The sequence below is a fragment of the Galleria mellonella genome, unplaced genomic scaffold (assembly GCF_026898425.1).
Source record: "Galleria mellonella isolate WM207_F2 unplaced genomic scaffold, CSIRO_AGI_GalMel_v1 utg83, whole genome shotgun sequence".
NCBI classification, from domain to species: Eukaryota; Metazoa; Arthropoda; class Insecta; order Lepidoptera; family Pyralidae; genus Galleria; species Galleria mellonella.
The window spans coordinates 3,120,226-3,134,762 of NW_026442162.1; the positions used below are offsets into that span (position 1 = coordinate 3,120,226).

The window sequence follows — 14,537 nt, forward strand, 5'->3', positions numbered from 1 at the left end:
TAACAATTTACACTTCTCACAATAACTAACGAAACTCTCTCTCTCCAATTATCTTTCCCCTCTCACCGTACTGGTTACGCTTCAAACTCTTTTCTCCTACATTCTTCACGACTCTGGAACGCGCTTCCTGATGCCATTAAGAGACTACCGACTAAACCGTCTTTCAAAAAAAGCGTTCACGCTCACTTTTTATCTTTATCCGAGCAGTAAGTGCTTTATATTATTCTCAATTTCGTGTATAATATAGTATATATTGTTTAAAATTAACCTTTTTATATATTGACAATTGTAGTTTTTTTATAAAAAAGAATATTTATAAACAAATTAAAAAGAATATATATATATATATATAATACTTCAAGTCAACAGACGGCAATTTTATTTACAATTAATATAATATAAATAATAATATATAATAACAAGAACCAGCACATTTTACAAACATATATCATATATGTATAAGTATATTTGTTATTCATATATATTTATTCGTTTATATATGTAATTTTGGTATGTATGTATATCAATAATTAGTAGTAGTGGTTGACTGGGAGAAAATGTTTTTAGCATTAAGTCCGCCATGTACACATATTTGTACTAATGAATAAATAAATAAATAATAATGAAACCATTGCACAAATTACTATTCCTGGAAATACTGTTAAAAGTTAAACATCTTAATAGAAACTAGTTCATTACCAGAGATGGTAAGAACGACGACTACTACTAGCATTCTACTTCACTGCGACTCTTTTTTCTTATTTAAAAGTAGCTGACCAGTCAGATGTCCAAATAACATTTTTTTCCCTTATTCTTAATTAAGAATATTAGGAACCTACCGTTCTTTATGGCGATCTATGGGGGAGGCTTATGTCCAGCAGTGGACGCATAATGGCTGAAATGATGATATCCTTAATATCAAATTAGGGTTATTGTTAAATTTGTACCCACTTATCATTGAATGATTGTTGTAACTTAGTACTTACAAGTTCCTCGATTCATCTATACTTTCAAGTATGTATATGATACGTGATATCTTTTGATACTTCGGTAAAATCGCTTCCAACTCTCATAAACTAATAAAATAAAAATCCCCAATTCGCAAATATAACGTCGAAGTCATTGGCTACATTAAATTTGTTTATATTTAATTTTCATTGATCATTAAAGGCTCGTAAGCTTGAAATTTACACAACGGTTACATCAACAAAAAATATAATTTGTATTATATATACATGCTTTTACAGCCTAATTACGGCAGCAACAGAAAATTTATTAATTTCAAACTTACTTTACTTTTTACGATTCTTGCGCACTATTATATATATATATATATATATATATATAATACGAGTATATATAATGGTGCGCAACCTATCCCTATCTTTTTTTCTCAATGTCCTCTACCCAAATTCTCATTATATTGATTGTTTTATAAATGGTGCAATAAAGTATAAAACAAATAACGATAAGTGCAAAGAAGAATCACAGAACATTGTCTACGCACGCTGTACACTCGACTATCAACTGATTAAAATTACATCTTAAAACCAATCAAATAAAAGTCAACGAAGGCATTTATATGACACGGTCGTTATGTCACATGCATTCCCATAACAACATAACAATTGCACCTACAACCTTTCGTTTATAAACCAGACTTAACCGCCACGATATGGCCGTCAACACCTAATTGTATTTCAAATATATAGTTAATGAATAATAATAAAATATATGTAAATAGCTCTGCGGTGGGTCCGCTCGTTTGTCTATCTGTAAATCGACGCGTTATCTTATTATCTGTAACGAATGGATATGTTATTAGTTATAGCATAGATTTCTAGTTGTAAGTGTTTGTGAAATAAACATATAGGTATGTAATGAATCACATATAAAGTCAACATGTAATTTAAAATTTGTTCTTACGCTATTAATCTAATTTGAAAATGAATCCTTCACAGTTTGGGCGGCGACAACGATATATTAATTTTCCTGAAGAGGCCTCACTTTAGAGGTAAAATGTGTCCCAAAACGTAAGTGGACGGAATGGCGGTCGGAGATTTATGGCTAACGTGGAAGGTTGTAGAACTTCTGATTCTAAAAATATCTTTGAGCGTTGACAGTTGTAAGCATACTTATAGTAGAGGAATTATACAAAAATGATAAGGACTTAGGACACAAAATAACACTTAGTCCAGTAAAATAAAAAAAATTAATGTTTTAACCCCAAAAATTTAGTGTAAACACTTTTAATTCAGACATCACAATCGAGTTTGTTGCTCTTTTGGTCACAGTTATTCACACTTTTTAACTCTATTGCATTTACTATGCCTACCGCTGGTCTTTTGTGGGGCCACAATCGTCGAGGATACGAAGTAATTGCATCGAAACATCTATATCAGAGTTAAATTAGATCATGACTTTCGATCGTTTTTTTACACAGTTTCATACACAAAAAGATCGCGGGGCAACTAATCTAACTTCTTTCGTTGTAATGAAGGCGTATCTTGGATTTTTTGTGGCGAATATCAATTATGGATGATAATAGCAAAGGGTAACATGTCCGCTGCGGTCAAAGACTATTTTCATAGACGCGACCATGATTTCAAATTTCGAATACCAGAGGGAGACTTTGTACAAAAGTCGATTGCTTGGGTACATCTGTCCCATTCGTGTTTCAACCGTGAAGCAGTTGTGTTTGCATAGCTGTGTTTCGGTTTGAAGGGTGGGATATGGCGTGAATTTACTGGGTACAGAGGAATAACATCTGAGTCCTTAGGAATGGCAACGCATGGGGGTATCATGGGCATACTCTGTTATGTCCATGGTACTGCTCATGTCTATAGGCGACGGTTACCACTTTCCATCAGGTGGGCCGTCAGCTTGTTTGCCATACTAAGTTGTATAAAAAAAAAAGAATAAGTGCCTATTTTGTTATAACACACTATGTAAATATAAATGATAGGTTTGTATAATGCTGTGCTTGAATGGCTGTATTAATTTTCATAGGAGCAAGGATGATTGCAAATTTCAAAGAAGTGCCTATTTTGTTACAGAAATATAAGTATTATAAATACTATTATTTATTCTATTATAAACCTATGTTTGTGCAATACTGTGCTTGCATGGATGTGTTTAGGGTTTGAAGGTTACATGAGATATGGCAATTAAATTATTGGACACAAAAACATTAATCCTTAGATCATTTAAGGAGTACGAATAGTACCATACCATATCTACAGGCGACATATTACCACTTTTTTTTAAATAGGTTTTAACACAATATTTTTAAAAGTTTACAATTTAAGCTTCTGTATCTTCTGTGCGTATTATTCTACATTCGAGTGAGCCATCATACAGAGGCGGTGGCGCGGAGACGTCGCAGCAGGGGCAAATTGCGCGCGCATGACACAGCGCCCCTCACAGCACGACAAAGTCGCCGCCCAATGCCTAGTATATACCTACTATAATTGTATTATTATATTGGCAACACTGAATTTCACAATTAAGAAATAGTGAGGCAAAGTGAAATTAAGAAAAATATTTTTTGCAGATTCTTTCCCAAAAACTGCTTTAAAGAAAATGTAGCTATTGACAATATTATGGGTAACCTGAAAAAATCTATTTTTTATTTTCTACAGAAAATGTCGTATTTGAGAAAAAAAAGCAATCTTTTTAAAAAAAATATGCAATGTTCAAATTATTTCATTAATTTTATAAAATAACTAGCTGACAGGAAACACATCGTTCTATCAAATTTGATTTGATAGCTAACAACAGTTTGAGAGTTTTTACGTTTTTCCGAAAAAAAAATTCCTTTTCTCTCTTCATAAAAATCTTCCTTGAATTTCAAGAAAACATTTGCTTTACTTCCTCCAGCCATTCTCGAGCTTTTTGTTTTATTGCCAATCGACCAAGAAAATAAAAAAAAAGTAAAATCTAAATGCTCATCTTATCATAAATTCATTCATTCTCAATATTCTGTGAAATCTACATATTTTACGAAAGCATTTTTAACAACGCCTTTATATAATTTATGTATACACACTACACATAAACACAACCATGGAAAACAAATTTCAAAAATCGAATAACTAAATACAACTCAAAGTGACATTACCAATCATTAAACACAATAAAAAACAACAAGCAAATAATTATTGACATGAATTCTATCATAAAAACATCGCCATTCACATCATAAACTCATCGGATGTCATCGACACATAAAACCGCCATCTTGGTTACATTGAAGCAGAGTGCCGACTTTTAATAATCTCATTGAAAATGTTGATTAAAGCGAGAAGACGCCTCCACAAGGGGCTTTATTAATAGGCTTATGATTGCGACCTCTATTAAAAGTTATCACAACACCAAAGAACTAGTTGGGCAAGATGAAAGTCGGTCCAAGTATATGATCATAGAATAGTTTCGTATGTAGAGAGTCAACTGTGTACATCTCAAACTTAATTACTTAATCTAGTTATTAAAATAAATAATGTATTTATTACCTATACATTATTAATTATTATTGGGCGAATTAGCTTTTTGTATGATATTATGATGAAGTACTGAAAGTATAAATACATAGAACGAGATAATGTGCATATTAGAACATTCGATTATTACAGTTAATACGAAATAATACATGATAAATTCATCCAGAAATATCAAATGAGTAATTTATTCATCGTATGAAATCGTAGTTTAAAAGACTGGAAGGCTCAAATGTATTAAATTTGCAAATATAACGTTAATGACGGATAGAATACCAAAGGGAAACTTTGTACGAAAGTCGTTTGCTTGGGTACTTATGTCCTATTTATGTTCCTACCGTGAAGCAGTTGTGTTTGCATAACTATTTCGGTTTAAAAGGTAAAATATGACAGTGAATTTACAGGATGCAGAGGTATAACACCTTAGTCCTCAGGAATGGAAAGTCAAAAGGGGTATCATGGACGAAACAGTATACTCTGTTATGTCCATGGTACTGCTTACGTCTATAGGGGACGGTTACCACTTTTCATCACGTGGACCCTCAGCTTGCTCGCCATTCTAAGTTGCATAAAAAAGAAATATAACCACAACTATTAATACAATTAATTCGAATTGTTTCGTTTTCAAACAAACCTGAAATTACCCGCTTAAAAATCTACTTAATCTATGCCCGGCGACTCAGTCGTCCAGTGGCTGAATGATTGAATGCAGGAGCAAATTACACAGTGCATGGACACCTTATTACTTCTCTCGGACTGTTAAAGCAATTTAACTGACATTTAAATAATTCCACGGCAAATGGGAGCAAAAATGGCGGTTTGCTTAATGTTACACGTGCATTAACCTGAGAGTTTGTTGCAGAAATGTTTGTCACGTGCCCGCTTTGATTCATGATAAAATAATTATTTATACTTACTGAGATGTAGGTAATTATACTACAATTACATTTTAATTTAAGTATAATATTGTTATTCTTAAATAATTAAAGATTGTATCCCACAAACAAAAACCGACTTCAATTGTGACACAACAGTTATTTTGATTTACAAACTGAACTATTAAACCGATTAATATAAAATTTGTATGGAACTAAACTGTAAATATATCCTTTCAGATAAAAAAAGAATTTTCCAAAACAGTTTAGAACTGACGGAGTTATTTATTTATTTATTTATTTATTTAACACTTTATTGCACCAACATAACATGATTTGTTAAAACAATTTTCAATACGTATAGTGTAGTACAAAAGGCGGTCTTATTGCTAAGCAATCTCTTCCAGACAACCTTTGGGTAGAAAGGATTAAAGCATAAGTAGGTAGGTGGCGCGTTAAAAAAGATAGACTTGTAAAAAATAATATTTATGACAGCATAGTCATATACATACATAAATAAACACATACAACCAAACATATACATATATATACAAACACATACACATATAAATATATATACATACACATACACATATAAATATATATACATACATATACATATATACGCATAAATACATACAAATATACCATATTAATACACATATATATAACACACACAAAACTGGAAATACGTAGGACTAAGTGATTATAAGGATAGGTAGTGGGCTTTAACTAAGTTTTTAAAAATGGGCAACGATTGAGCGCACCGTATAGAGGTAGGGAGTGAGTTCCACAAACGAACTGCTTGCACGGAAAAGGATTTGGAGTAAAAACAGGAAGAATGGGTAGGAATTATGAGTTGGAGGTTGTCAGTACTACGTAAAGAATAAGAATTAGAATTGCTCTCTCCAAGAAACATAAAACGTTCTTTTAAATAATGAGGTGTAACTGGATTAAAGAGAATTGAGTAAAGAAGGGAAAGGATGTGCCAGTTACGACGAAGACGGATAGAGAGCCACTTGAGCCGTGTACGATATTGGGATACATGGTCATATTTGCGAAGTCCAAATATGAACCGTATACATAAATTTTGAAGACGCTCAAGTTTATTTAACTGCTCTTCAGTGACATTTGAATAACAAGAATCGGCGTAGTCAAGGATGGGGAGGAGCAATGTATGAGCAAGCGCAATTTTGGTATCCATAGGAAGAACCTTACGCAACCTGTAAAGGGATCCAGTTGCCGCAAACATCCTCCTGCTAATCTCAGCAATCTGAGGTGACCAGGATAAAGTACTATCAAAACAAATGCCGAGATTTTTAACGCGGTCGCTGTAGTTTAACTTCATTCCATTAAAAACTACAGAAGGAAGGTCATTCAAAGCCATTCTGGAAATGTAACTAGGGCTACCTATGATTATAACCTGGGTCTTGGTCGGATTTACAGCAAGACCATAGGATTTGCTCCAGACAGATATACGTTCAAGGTCTTCGTTTATTGTATTTACTGCAACAGAAATATTAATAAGAGGAGCCCGGCAGTAAATTTGAAGGTCGTCTGCATAAAGATGGTAGGAAGACCGAAGCTGAGACGTGATATTGTTGATAAATAAGGCAAATAAAAGAGGAGATAAGACGCCACCCTGGGGCACGCCCGCAGATGTACTGCACCAAGATGACAAAGAGTCGTTGATACGAATACGCTGCCGACGTCCAACCAGGTAACTACGAAACCATTCAATTGCCGTTGGAGATATGTTGAGAGAAGTCATCAGTTGCAACAAAATGTCGAAATCGACGGTATTAAAAGCATTACTGAAATCTAATAATGTTAAAACTGTCAGCTCTGAGCTATCCATTCCGAAACGGATATCATCAGAGATCTTTACAAGAGCAGTAGTCGTGCTGTGACCTGCGCGGAAACCAGATTGCAGAGGATTAAGAAGGTTATTTTTGGACAGAAACAAGTTGAGTTGCTGATGTACTAACTTTTCCAGAGCTTTGGAAAGGAAGGGAAGAATGGATATAGGTCGATAATCGGAAAAAACTGTGGGGATATTTTTTTTAGGTAGGGGGATAATAAAGGCTTCTTTCCAGATATGAGGAAAAATACCTGAGGATAATGAATTATTAAAGAGAAAAGTAATAGTTGGCAACAGGATATCAAGGATAGGCATGATCATAGCACGACTGATGTTGTCAGTACCCAGAGCATTAGAAGATATTGACAGTAAGCTTCTCTCAACATCACAATCGGACAATTGTCCGAAAACAAAAGGAGTGTAATCAGGAGTTGGAAGCGAAGAAAGATAATACAGTGTTTTTAATTTGTCATTAGGAACAACAATAGAAGAGGAACAAAAATGTCTATTAAGGTTCTCAATATCAATACTAGTGGAACTCTCATTGTGTTTTTTTCCAACTCCTAAAGATTTAAGAAATTTCCAGACTTTTGCTGGATCTCCATTCTCAACAGATTTATGGATGTGGCGACGTTGGGCCTCCCTACACATCTTATTGCAGAGATTTCTGATGCGCACGTAGTTGTCACGATATCTGTCTGGGTCTTTTTTAAATTTAGTTTTAGCATTATTTTTCTTGTTTATGATAGCTCTAATATCCTCAGTGAGCCAGGGCGCAGGCAGATGTCTGACTCTGACGGGACGGATTGGGGCATGCCGATCATAAAGGTCAAGAACGAGTTGATTAAATTCTTGTATCTGTAAGTTTACACAACCTATATTTGCAATAGATGACCAGTCACACTCCGATGCATCTTTTCGCAAACGGTCCATGTCAATGGCCCCAAAATTGCGCTGCATGAGGATTCTACGCTTTAATTTAGGAGGACGGATTTTATAGGAAAGGTATAAGAGATTATGAAAGGAAAAAGCATCAGCGGTGTGCTGACCAAACTTGGAAACATGTTCGGGAGAAGATACAAGGATTAGGTCAAGTAAGGAAGGATTGCAATTCGGAAAAAAATGGGTTGCTTGGAGAGGCAAAATATTTAAATTACAAGCACTGGCAACAGACTTAAGACGGTAAGCTCGGCTATCATTTTTCAACAGACAGGTGTTAAAATCACCCATGATGATCGTGTGATTGAAAGATGGGGTAAGGTTTTCGAGAAGATATTCAAAAGAGGAAAAGTAATCTACAGAAGAGGAAGGGCTATAGAAAACACCTAGAAGGACTTTGAAGTGGGATAAGGTGATTTCAAGAAAAAGGAATTCCGCTTCATTAGAGGAGTTAGAGGAACTAACGATATTAAATGGTATATGAGTACGAAGATATATGGCAACACCACCACCACCTCTACCGGTGCGATCACAGCGAATAAGATGGAAACCAGGAAGGGAGTAAGCGATAGAAGGAAGACAAGGTTTCAGCCAAGACTCCGACACAAATATAGCATGAATGTTGTTATCAGTAAATGAGTCTAACATGTCAGAAAAATGGGCAGGAATACTTTGAGCATTAATATGTACTGCATTGAAATTTTTTACTACATCCGAAAATGTAGTATGCAAAGTTTCGTCAAGAGGAATGTTAATGCTATGAAAACTGTCATCACTAGAAGAGGAAGAGGAGGAAACTGATATAGAAATATCATTTATATCATTGTCCATAAAATGTGTGTGATATATAATTAATAAACAAATATATTATTTATATAATAATAAATATCGTATAAAATACGAGTATATAACGTTAAAACATCTACCCGCCAGTGGTTTGTCAAAATTGGTATACAATAAACAACAAATATTCATAAATAAAGCAAATATTGAAAACACATTATCACAACAGAAAGAAGAAAAAAAAAGGAAAGAAAAAAAAATACATAATTGTTCAGTTAAAATGGAGTACACAGGAATAAATTAAATACAAGTGGGCCCGGATACGTACACCCCGCATGCAGTCATTTGTAGTAATATTAATAGTATATTAAATATCATTCTATATTTTGGCTGTTAAACCTATTCTATAAACTTCTATAAATTAGATAAAAACTAATTATTGCATGTAACGGAATACATAAAAAAAAATAACTACACAAAATTAATCAGTACTGGCAATAATACACACTCAAAATCTACCTGCTAATTTCTAATAATTCGGTCTGTTATTCTATCTATACCCAGTTTCATTAAATATTCATTACATCTGACAGTTGAAATTACGGAGCTAAATAAATACAAGTAAACTTCTAGCGGCATTTGATGCAACAAATTTGTAAAATATTACAAGTGTTTTGTTGTGTATAATACAAAAATGTGAATGAAAAGGATTTAATATAAGTATAAAGATACAATGAGAATGAGCCAGATTAGTAGTTAGTGAAAATTGACAGATTTGATGTTACATTGCTTAGCACTTAGTAAATAATAAAAAAAAACAACAAGATTATCACTATTAAGCACAGAATAATGTAAAATATGGATATATGAAATTATAGTATAAATAAATAGGGCCAGCCATAAATAAAGTCATGAAATAAATAACCATCTACCAGCAGAGCGAAAATAACCAAACACCCACTTACAAAAAAAAAAAAACTAAATTAATTAAAATATTAACTTATACAATTCTAAATTCTTTTGGTAACACGCTTAGTGCGACTCAATCCAGCCTGATCCCGCCTATCCATTGTCTTCGAAGCGGCCGAAACACTTGCTGGCAATTTGACCTCATCAGTACCTGTACCCGGCAATGAATCGGTTAGACGATTCAACTCAGTAATTGAATTTAAACGTTGTCTCTTACCGTCTGGTCCATCGACAATCACGGATCCATCACGAGTCCAGCACTTGGATATACCAAAATGCTTCCGAGCCGCCATAAAAGCGACGTGTCTGCCCTTGGTAAGAAATTCAGAGAAAGTGATGCCACTATTCTTGAGCCCAGTTTTTGAGAACCAAACTTTGTCCTTAATTTCAAGATTGCGGAACTTCACCAAAATTGGCCTGGGCTTCTCACCAGACTTACGTCCCATCCTGTGGCTGCGACTGATGGAATCTTCAGTGATGGGTAGATTGAGTCGCTCAGTAATAATTTTTATCACCTCTGAAGATGTGTCTTTGCCGCTGTCCTGAACACCATGCACAAGAAGGATTTTGCGACGGCTGCGCATTTCAAGCTGGTCTTGCTGCTTGGCGATAACCTCAACCTGTTGTTGTAGAATCTTCAATGTAGCTAAGATGGAGGACTTGAAATCGCTGAAGTCCGTTGCTAATGAAGCAAGGGTAATCGGTGCAGTACTAGCCTTGTGAAGATCCTCCTGAAATGCCGCCATCTTACTTGAGAAATGTTCCTTCATTTGTTCTAGAGATTCTTGAATTGACTCCATTTCTTTATTAAGGAAAACTAGAGAGGAGATAACGTAACCACTGGCAGATAACAGCAGTAATTAAAGTTGGTACATAAATTTAGATTAAAATAAATAATAAAAACAATTAAAATGTATTTATAAAGTAGACAACTTATTTATACGTCTGTCTTGTACAACTACCCGCGGGGAAAAAAAAGGTTATGAGGTTACATACATAAAAAAAAATTGAAAACCTTGTTCGGTTAAATTTTGAACGAAATTACATTATAGTTTTATTATATATATATATACAATAATGCATGCACAAGATAGATTTATCCTTGAATACACTGTGCAGATTGTACAGCGAGTAATCGAAATCAATGGAACACCTTGGAACTATGGAGCTGTGATTCGTTGGGAAATATGCGTATAAGTCTGCTGGGGAATGCTTATTCAGGGCCAAGGAACTGTAGATATCTAAAACCGCGGGATATCACAAAGATAACACATAGGATCTATAAAATGATGGTATAACGCAGAGAGAAGCACAAAAGATCGCAATGGGTCGACGTGCAACGACTTAGCTGAGCTCTTACGCAAATAAAAGATAAGATTAGTAAGTATACACACAGATTCGAGTGGGTGAGTGAGAAATATCGACCTATAAATTTTTTTCTTCCTTCTTGGAAATAATTACTAGAGGGAGACTTTGTACAAAAGTCGTTTGCTTGGGCACCTCTATCCCATTCATGTTGATCATGTTTCTACCGTGAAGCAATTATGTTTGTGGATATGGCAGTAAATTTACACGGTACAGAATAACGCCTGAGTCCTCAGGAATAGCAACGCATGGGGGTTATCATGGGCGAAAACGTATACTCTGTTATGGCCATGGTACTGCTCATGTCTATAGGCGACGGTTACCACTTTCCATCAGGTGGGCCGACAACTTGTTTGCCATTCTAAGTTGCATAAAAAAAATAAGCTATTGATATGGAAAGATAAATATTAGTCATTTTGAAGTAAACCGTAATAAAATACAATAAACGACATTTACACCAATTTGTAATTCTTTGTATCAGACTCTTACCAATGAAAAGAACAACCACTTAAATGTACAATTTTCAAAAATTTCAAGAATCGAACAGAATACAAAAGACATGTGGCACTCTTAAAGATCTGCACTGCTGACAATTTGACAAGGGAAGACTGACGGCCCTCGACAACTTAATTAAGGTGCAGCACTCGGCGATTGCATGTATTAACCACCGGTTTTATCCCGCGAAATCAAGCTAATAGCTCTAAAAACAGAACAGGGATAAGGTAAAAACAATTATGCTAAAGTAATTATGGAATACTTGTACTTATAATGTGAAACTCGTCGATATTGTATGGACAAGTTCCACTCTATACAATTTAAATTTATATAATGGTTTTTAAATATTAATTTGCTAAAATTGCAGTATGGTACATTAATATTTATAATGACTGTATTTTTAATCGTTAAATCAGGCATAAAACCTTTATAAATTTTTATTAAAGTACGAATTTATAAATGCATCATTTTAAATGTCTCTCCCTATAATAACTTTTAAACCATCATTTGTCGTAATTCGATCGATTTTTTTTAAATCTCATAAAGATGTAGAATCATAACTCAATTATACAATATAATCATACCTACTTGTACAACTATTAGTACATTACCCGAAGGTTGTCTTGAAAAGGTTGTCTTGCTTTCAGCAATAAGACCGCCTTACTGTATTTATACAACTCTATCGTTACATTTATTATCTTGCTTATTTCCTATATTATATAATACAAATAAACTATACTCATTCATTCATAACTCAAACACATGATGGCAACAGTAGATGATTTTTCTGGTACATAATTTAAACATATAGTTTAAAAAAATATATTTCAAATACTGTAAGCAGTCTTTGAATTTTTTTTTTTTTGTTTATTTCTATGGATAATAATAGCACTCCACCATTTTTTATTTAATATAATAATTTTATTTGTCAAAACGCAACGAAGGTGGAAATAAAAAAAAGCTATTATCAACTTTATCGATCGTAATTTAATACAAGAAAAAAACTAAAACAAACAGTTGCCTAATTAGAGAAACAGTAAATAATTGTATAGAACGATTAAAACACAAAATGCAACAGCTTAAAAGTTTAAACAAGTCATCGCCAATTACAACGGTCGCTGTAACATTAGCAACAAAATGAACTTCCCCTTAATAATAGTGGTGGTGGTATGTTATGAAACGTAATTACCTAGTGGGTATACAAAATCCGGTAGTTAATTATCCCAAATTGTATAATAGTGGTGCGGCAGTTCGCGACGAGTAATTGCGGGCCGCAGGGCCTGCGTCGGGGCTTGCGGCCCGCTGTCTCGACTTTTGTATCTACCACAGATATATATGGAAATAGACGACGCATTCCTCAATCTATACTAGGTATATTTTTTTGATTCATTTGTAACACTTTTACGTCTACCACAGATATTTATGTAAATAGTCGACGAATGCATAATTTTTTTATCATAACTAAATGTATCATATTATTTTCTGTTTGATATGATGTTGCCAGTAATAATGGTCCATAGAGTGTGCACTGCGGCTTATGATCCGATGTTGCGACTTTGGTATCTACCACAGTCATAAATGGAAATAGATGTTTTTTTTTAACAACACAGGGGGCAAACGAGCATGCGGCTCACCTGATGGTAAGTGACTACCGCCGCCCATGGTCACCCACAACACCAACGGCATTGCAGGTGTGCTACCGGCCTTTTAAAAAGGAATATGTTCTTTTCTTGAAGGTTATATTGTCGTATCGGTTCAGAAATACTGCTGCTGAAAGTTGATTCCAAAGAATGGTTGTACGTGGGAGAAAGTGCCTTGGAAAACGACAAATAAGAGTATCACTATTTTATCAAACGTAAAATTGGTTATACAAATAGAGCGAAATATAAATGGAGTAAAATGATAATGTTTTGGTACACAAAAGACAAGAAAAGTAGAAGAGGAAAACCACATAGAAGATGGGTAGATGATATTAGGGAAAAAATTTATTCTTAGTAAATTCCCTGACATATCAGTTTTTTAAGAAAACACCAATAATGTTGTCTACTTCAGGTGTCTAAACTTTTAATGTATAAATTTAAATTAGACTATTTTCAGCAAAAAAAAATATAATATATATGCAATACATAGTATATACGCAATTATGAGTGTTGCGACATCTATTCGATTCCATGTCAATGGTGGATATCTGCTTACCTTTAGTAACGGGAATGGGTCAATAGGCCGTATAACATAAAAATCTTGTTTCTTATCCTTATTCTTTTCCTGCAACTTTTGTTTTATAAGATATAAAGGTAGGTAAAGGGATTATTTCTTTTGCCAGGTGGTATTAACATGAATATTCATTAAGACCTTACAAATCATACATACACACACACTCACACACGTACGCATTCATGCACCTACTCACACGTACTTGCTCACCTTTCGCTTGTCCTCTCACCCATACTAGTACATACACGTAGATTATAAAATTTTGCTAATTTCATTTATTAACTTGTATACTCTTACCTTTATAGATCAAGTAAAATAGATGTCCTTGAGTTTGGGAGCCTGGTGATCTGTGAGACGGGTAATCCTAGTACCGACACGAGTCTCTCACAATGATTGTTTTATTATTAACCTATATACATACATATATGTCACGCTTGTCTCTCATTAGGGTTTGTAGAAATAATAGAATGCCGAACAAACAGATCTATTCCGCTTCCTCCACATTCATCAATTTTTTCATACACGCCCGCCGGTTATAGG

General features: G+C 34.1%; 2 protein-coding genes across 2 annotated transcripts; both read right to left on the reverse strand.

Annotated features, from left to right (window-relative positions):
- Positions 1 to 2,331: 2,331 nt before the first annotated feature.
- Positions 2,332 to 8,192, reverse strand: LOC128202248 (uncharacterized). The gene is made up of 3 exons (XM_052901853.1): positions 7,484 to 8,192; positions 6,590 to 7,282; positions 2,332 to 2,393 (listed from the first exon to the last, which is right to left on the reverse strand). The coding sequence occupies exons 1-3, from the start codon at positions 8,190 to 8,192 to the stop codon at positions 2,332 to 2,334; spliced, it is 1,464 nt and encodes a 487-aa protein (XP_052757813.1).
- A 1,534-nt stretch (positions 8,193 to 9,726) lies between these two features.
- Positions 9,727 to 10,870, reverse strand: LOC128202269 (uncharacterized). The gene has a single exon (XM_052901967.1). The coding sequence runs from the start codon at positions 10,721 to 10,723 to the stop codon at positions 9,965 to 9,967; it is 759 nt and encodes a 252-aa protein (XP_052757927.1). The 5' UTR covers positions 10,724 to 10,870; the 3' UTR covers positions 9,727 to 9,964.
- Between the last annotated feature and the right edge of the window lie 3,667 nt (positions 10,871 to 14,537).

Coding starts and splice junctions, on each gene's coding strand:
- LOC128202269 (XM_052901967.1), bottom strand. CDS start 10,723: ATGGAGTCAATTCAAGAATCTCTAGAACAAATGAAGGAACATTTCTCA.
- LOC128202248 (XM_052901853.1), bottom strand. CDS start 8,192: ATGCAGCGCAATTTTGGGGCCATTGACATGGACCGTTTGCGAAAAGAT. Junction 7,283..7,483: donor TAATAATTCATTATCCTCAG/GTATTTTTCCTC, acceptor GTTTCCGCGCAG/GTCACAGCACGACTACTGCT. Junction 2,394..6,589: donor TGGATCCCTTTACAGGTTGC/GTAAGGTTCTTC, acceptor ACTCTGATATAG/ATGTTTCGATGCAATTACTT.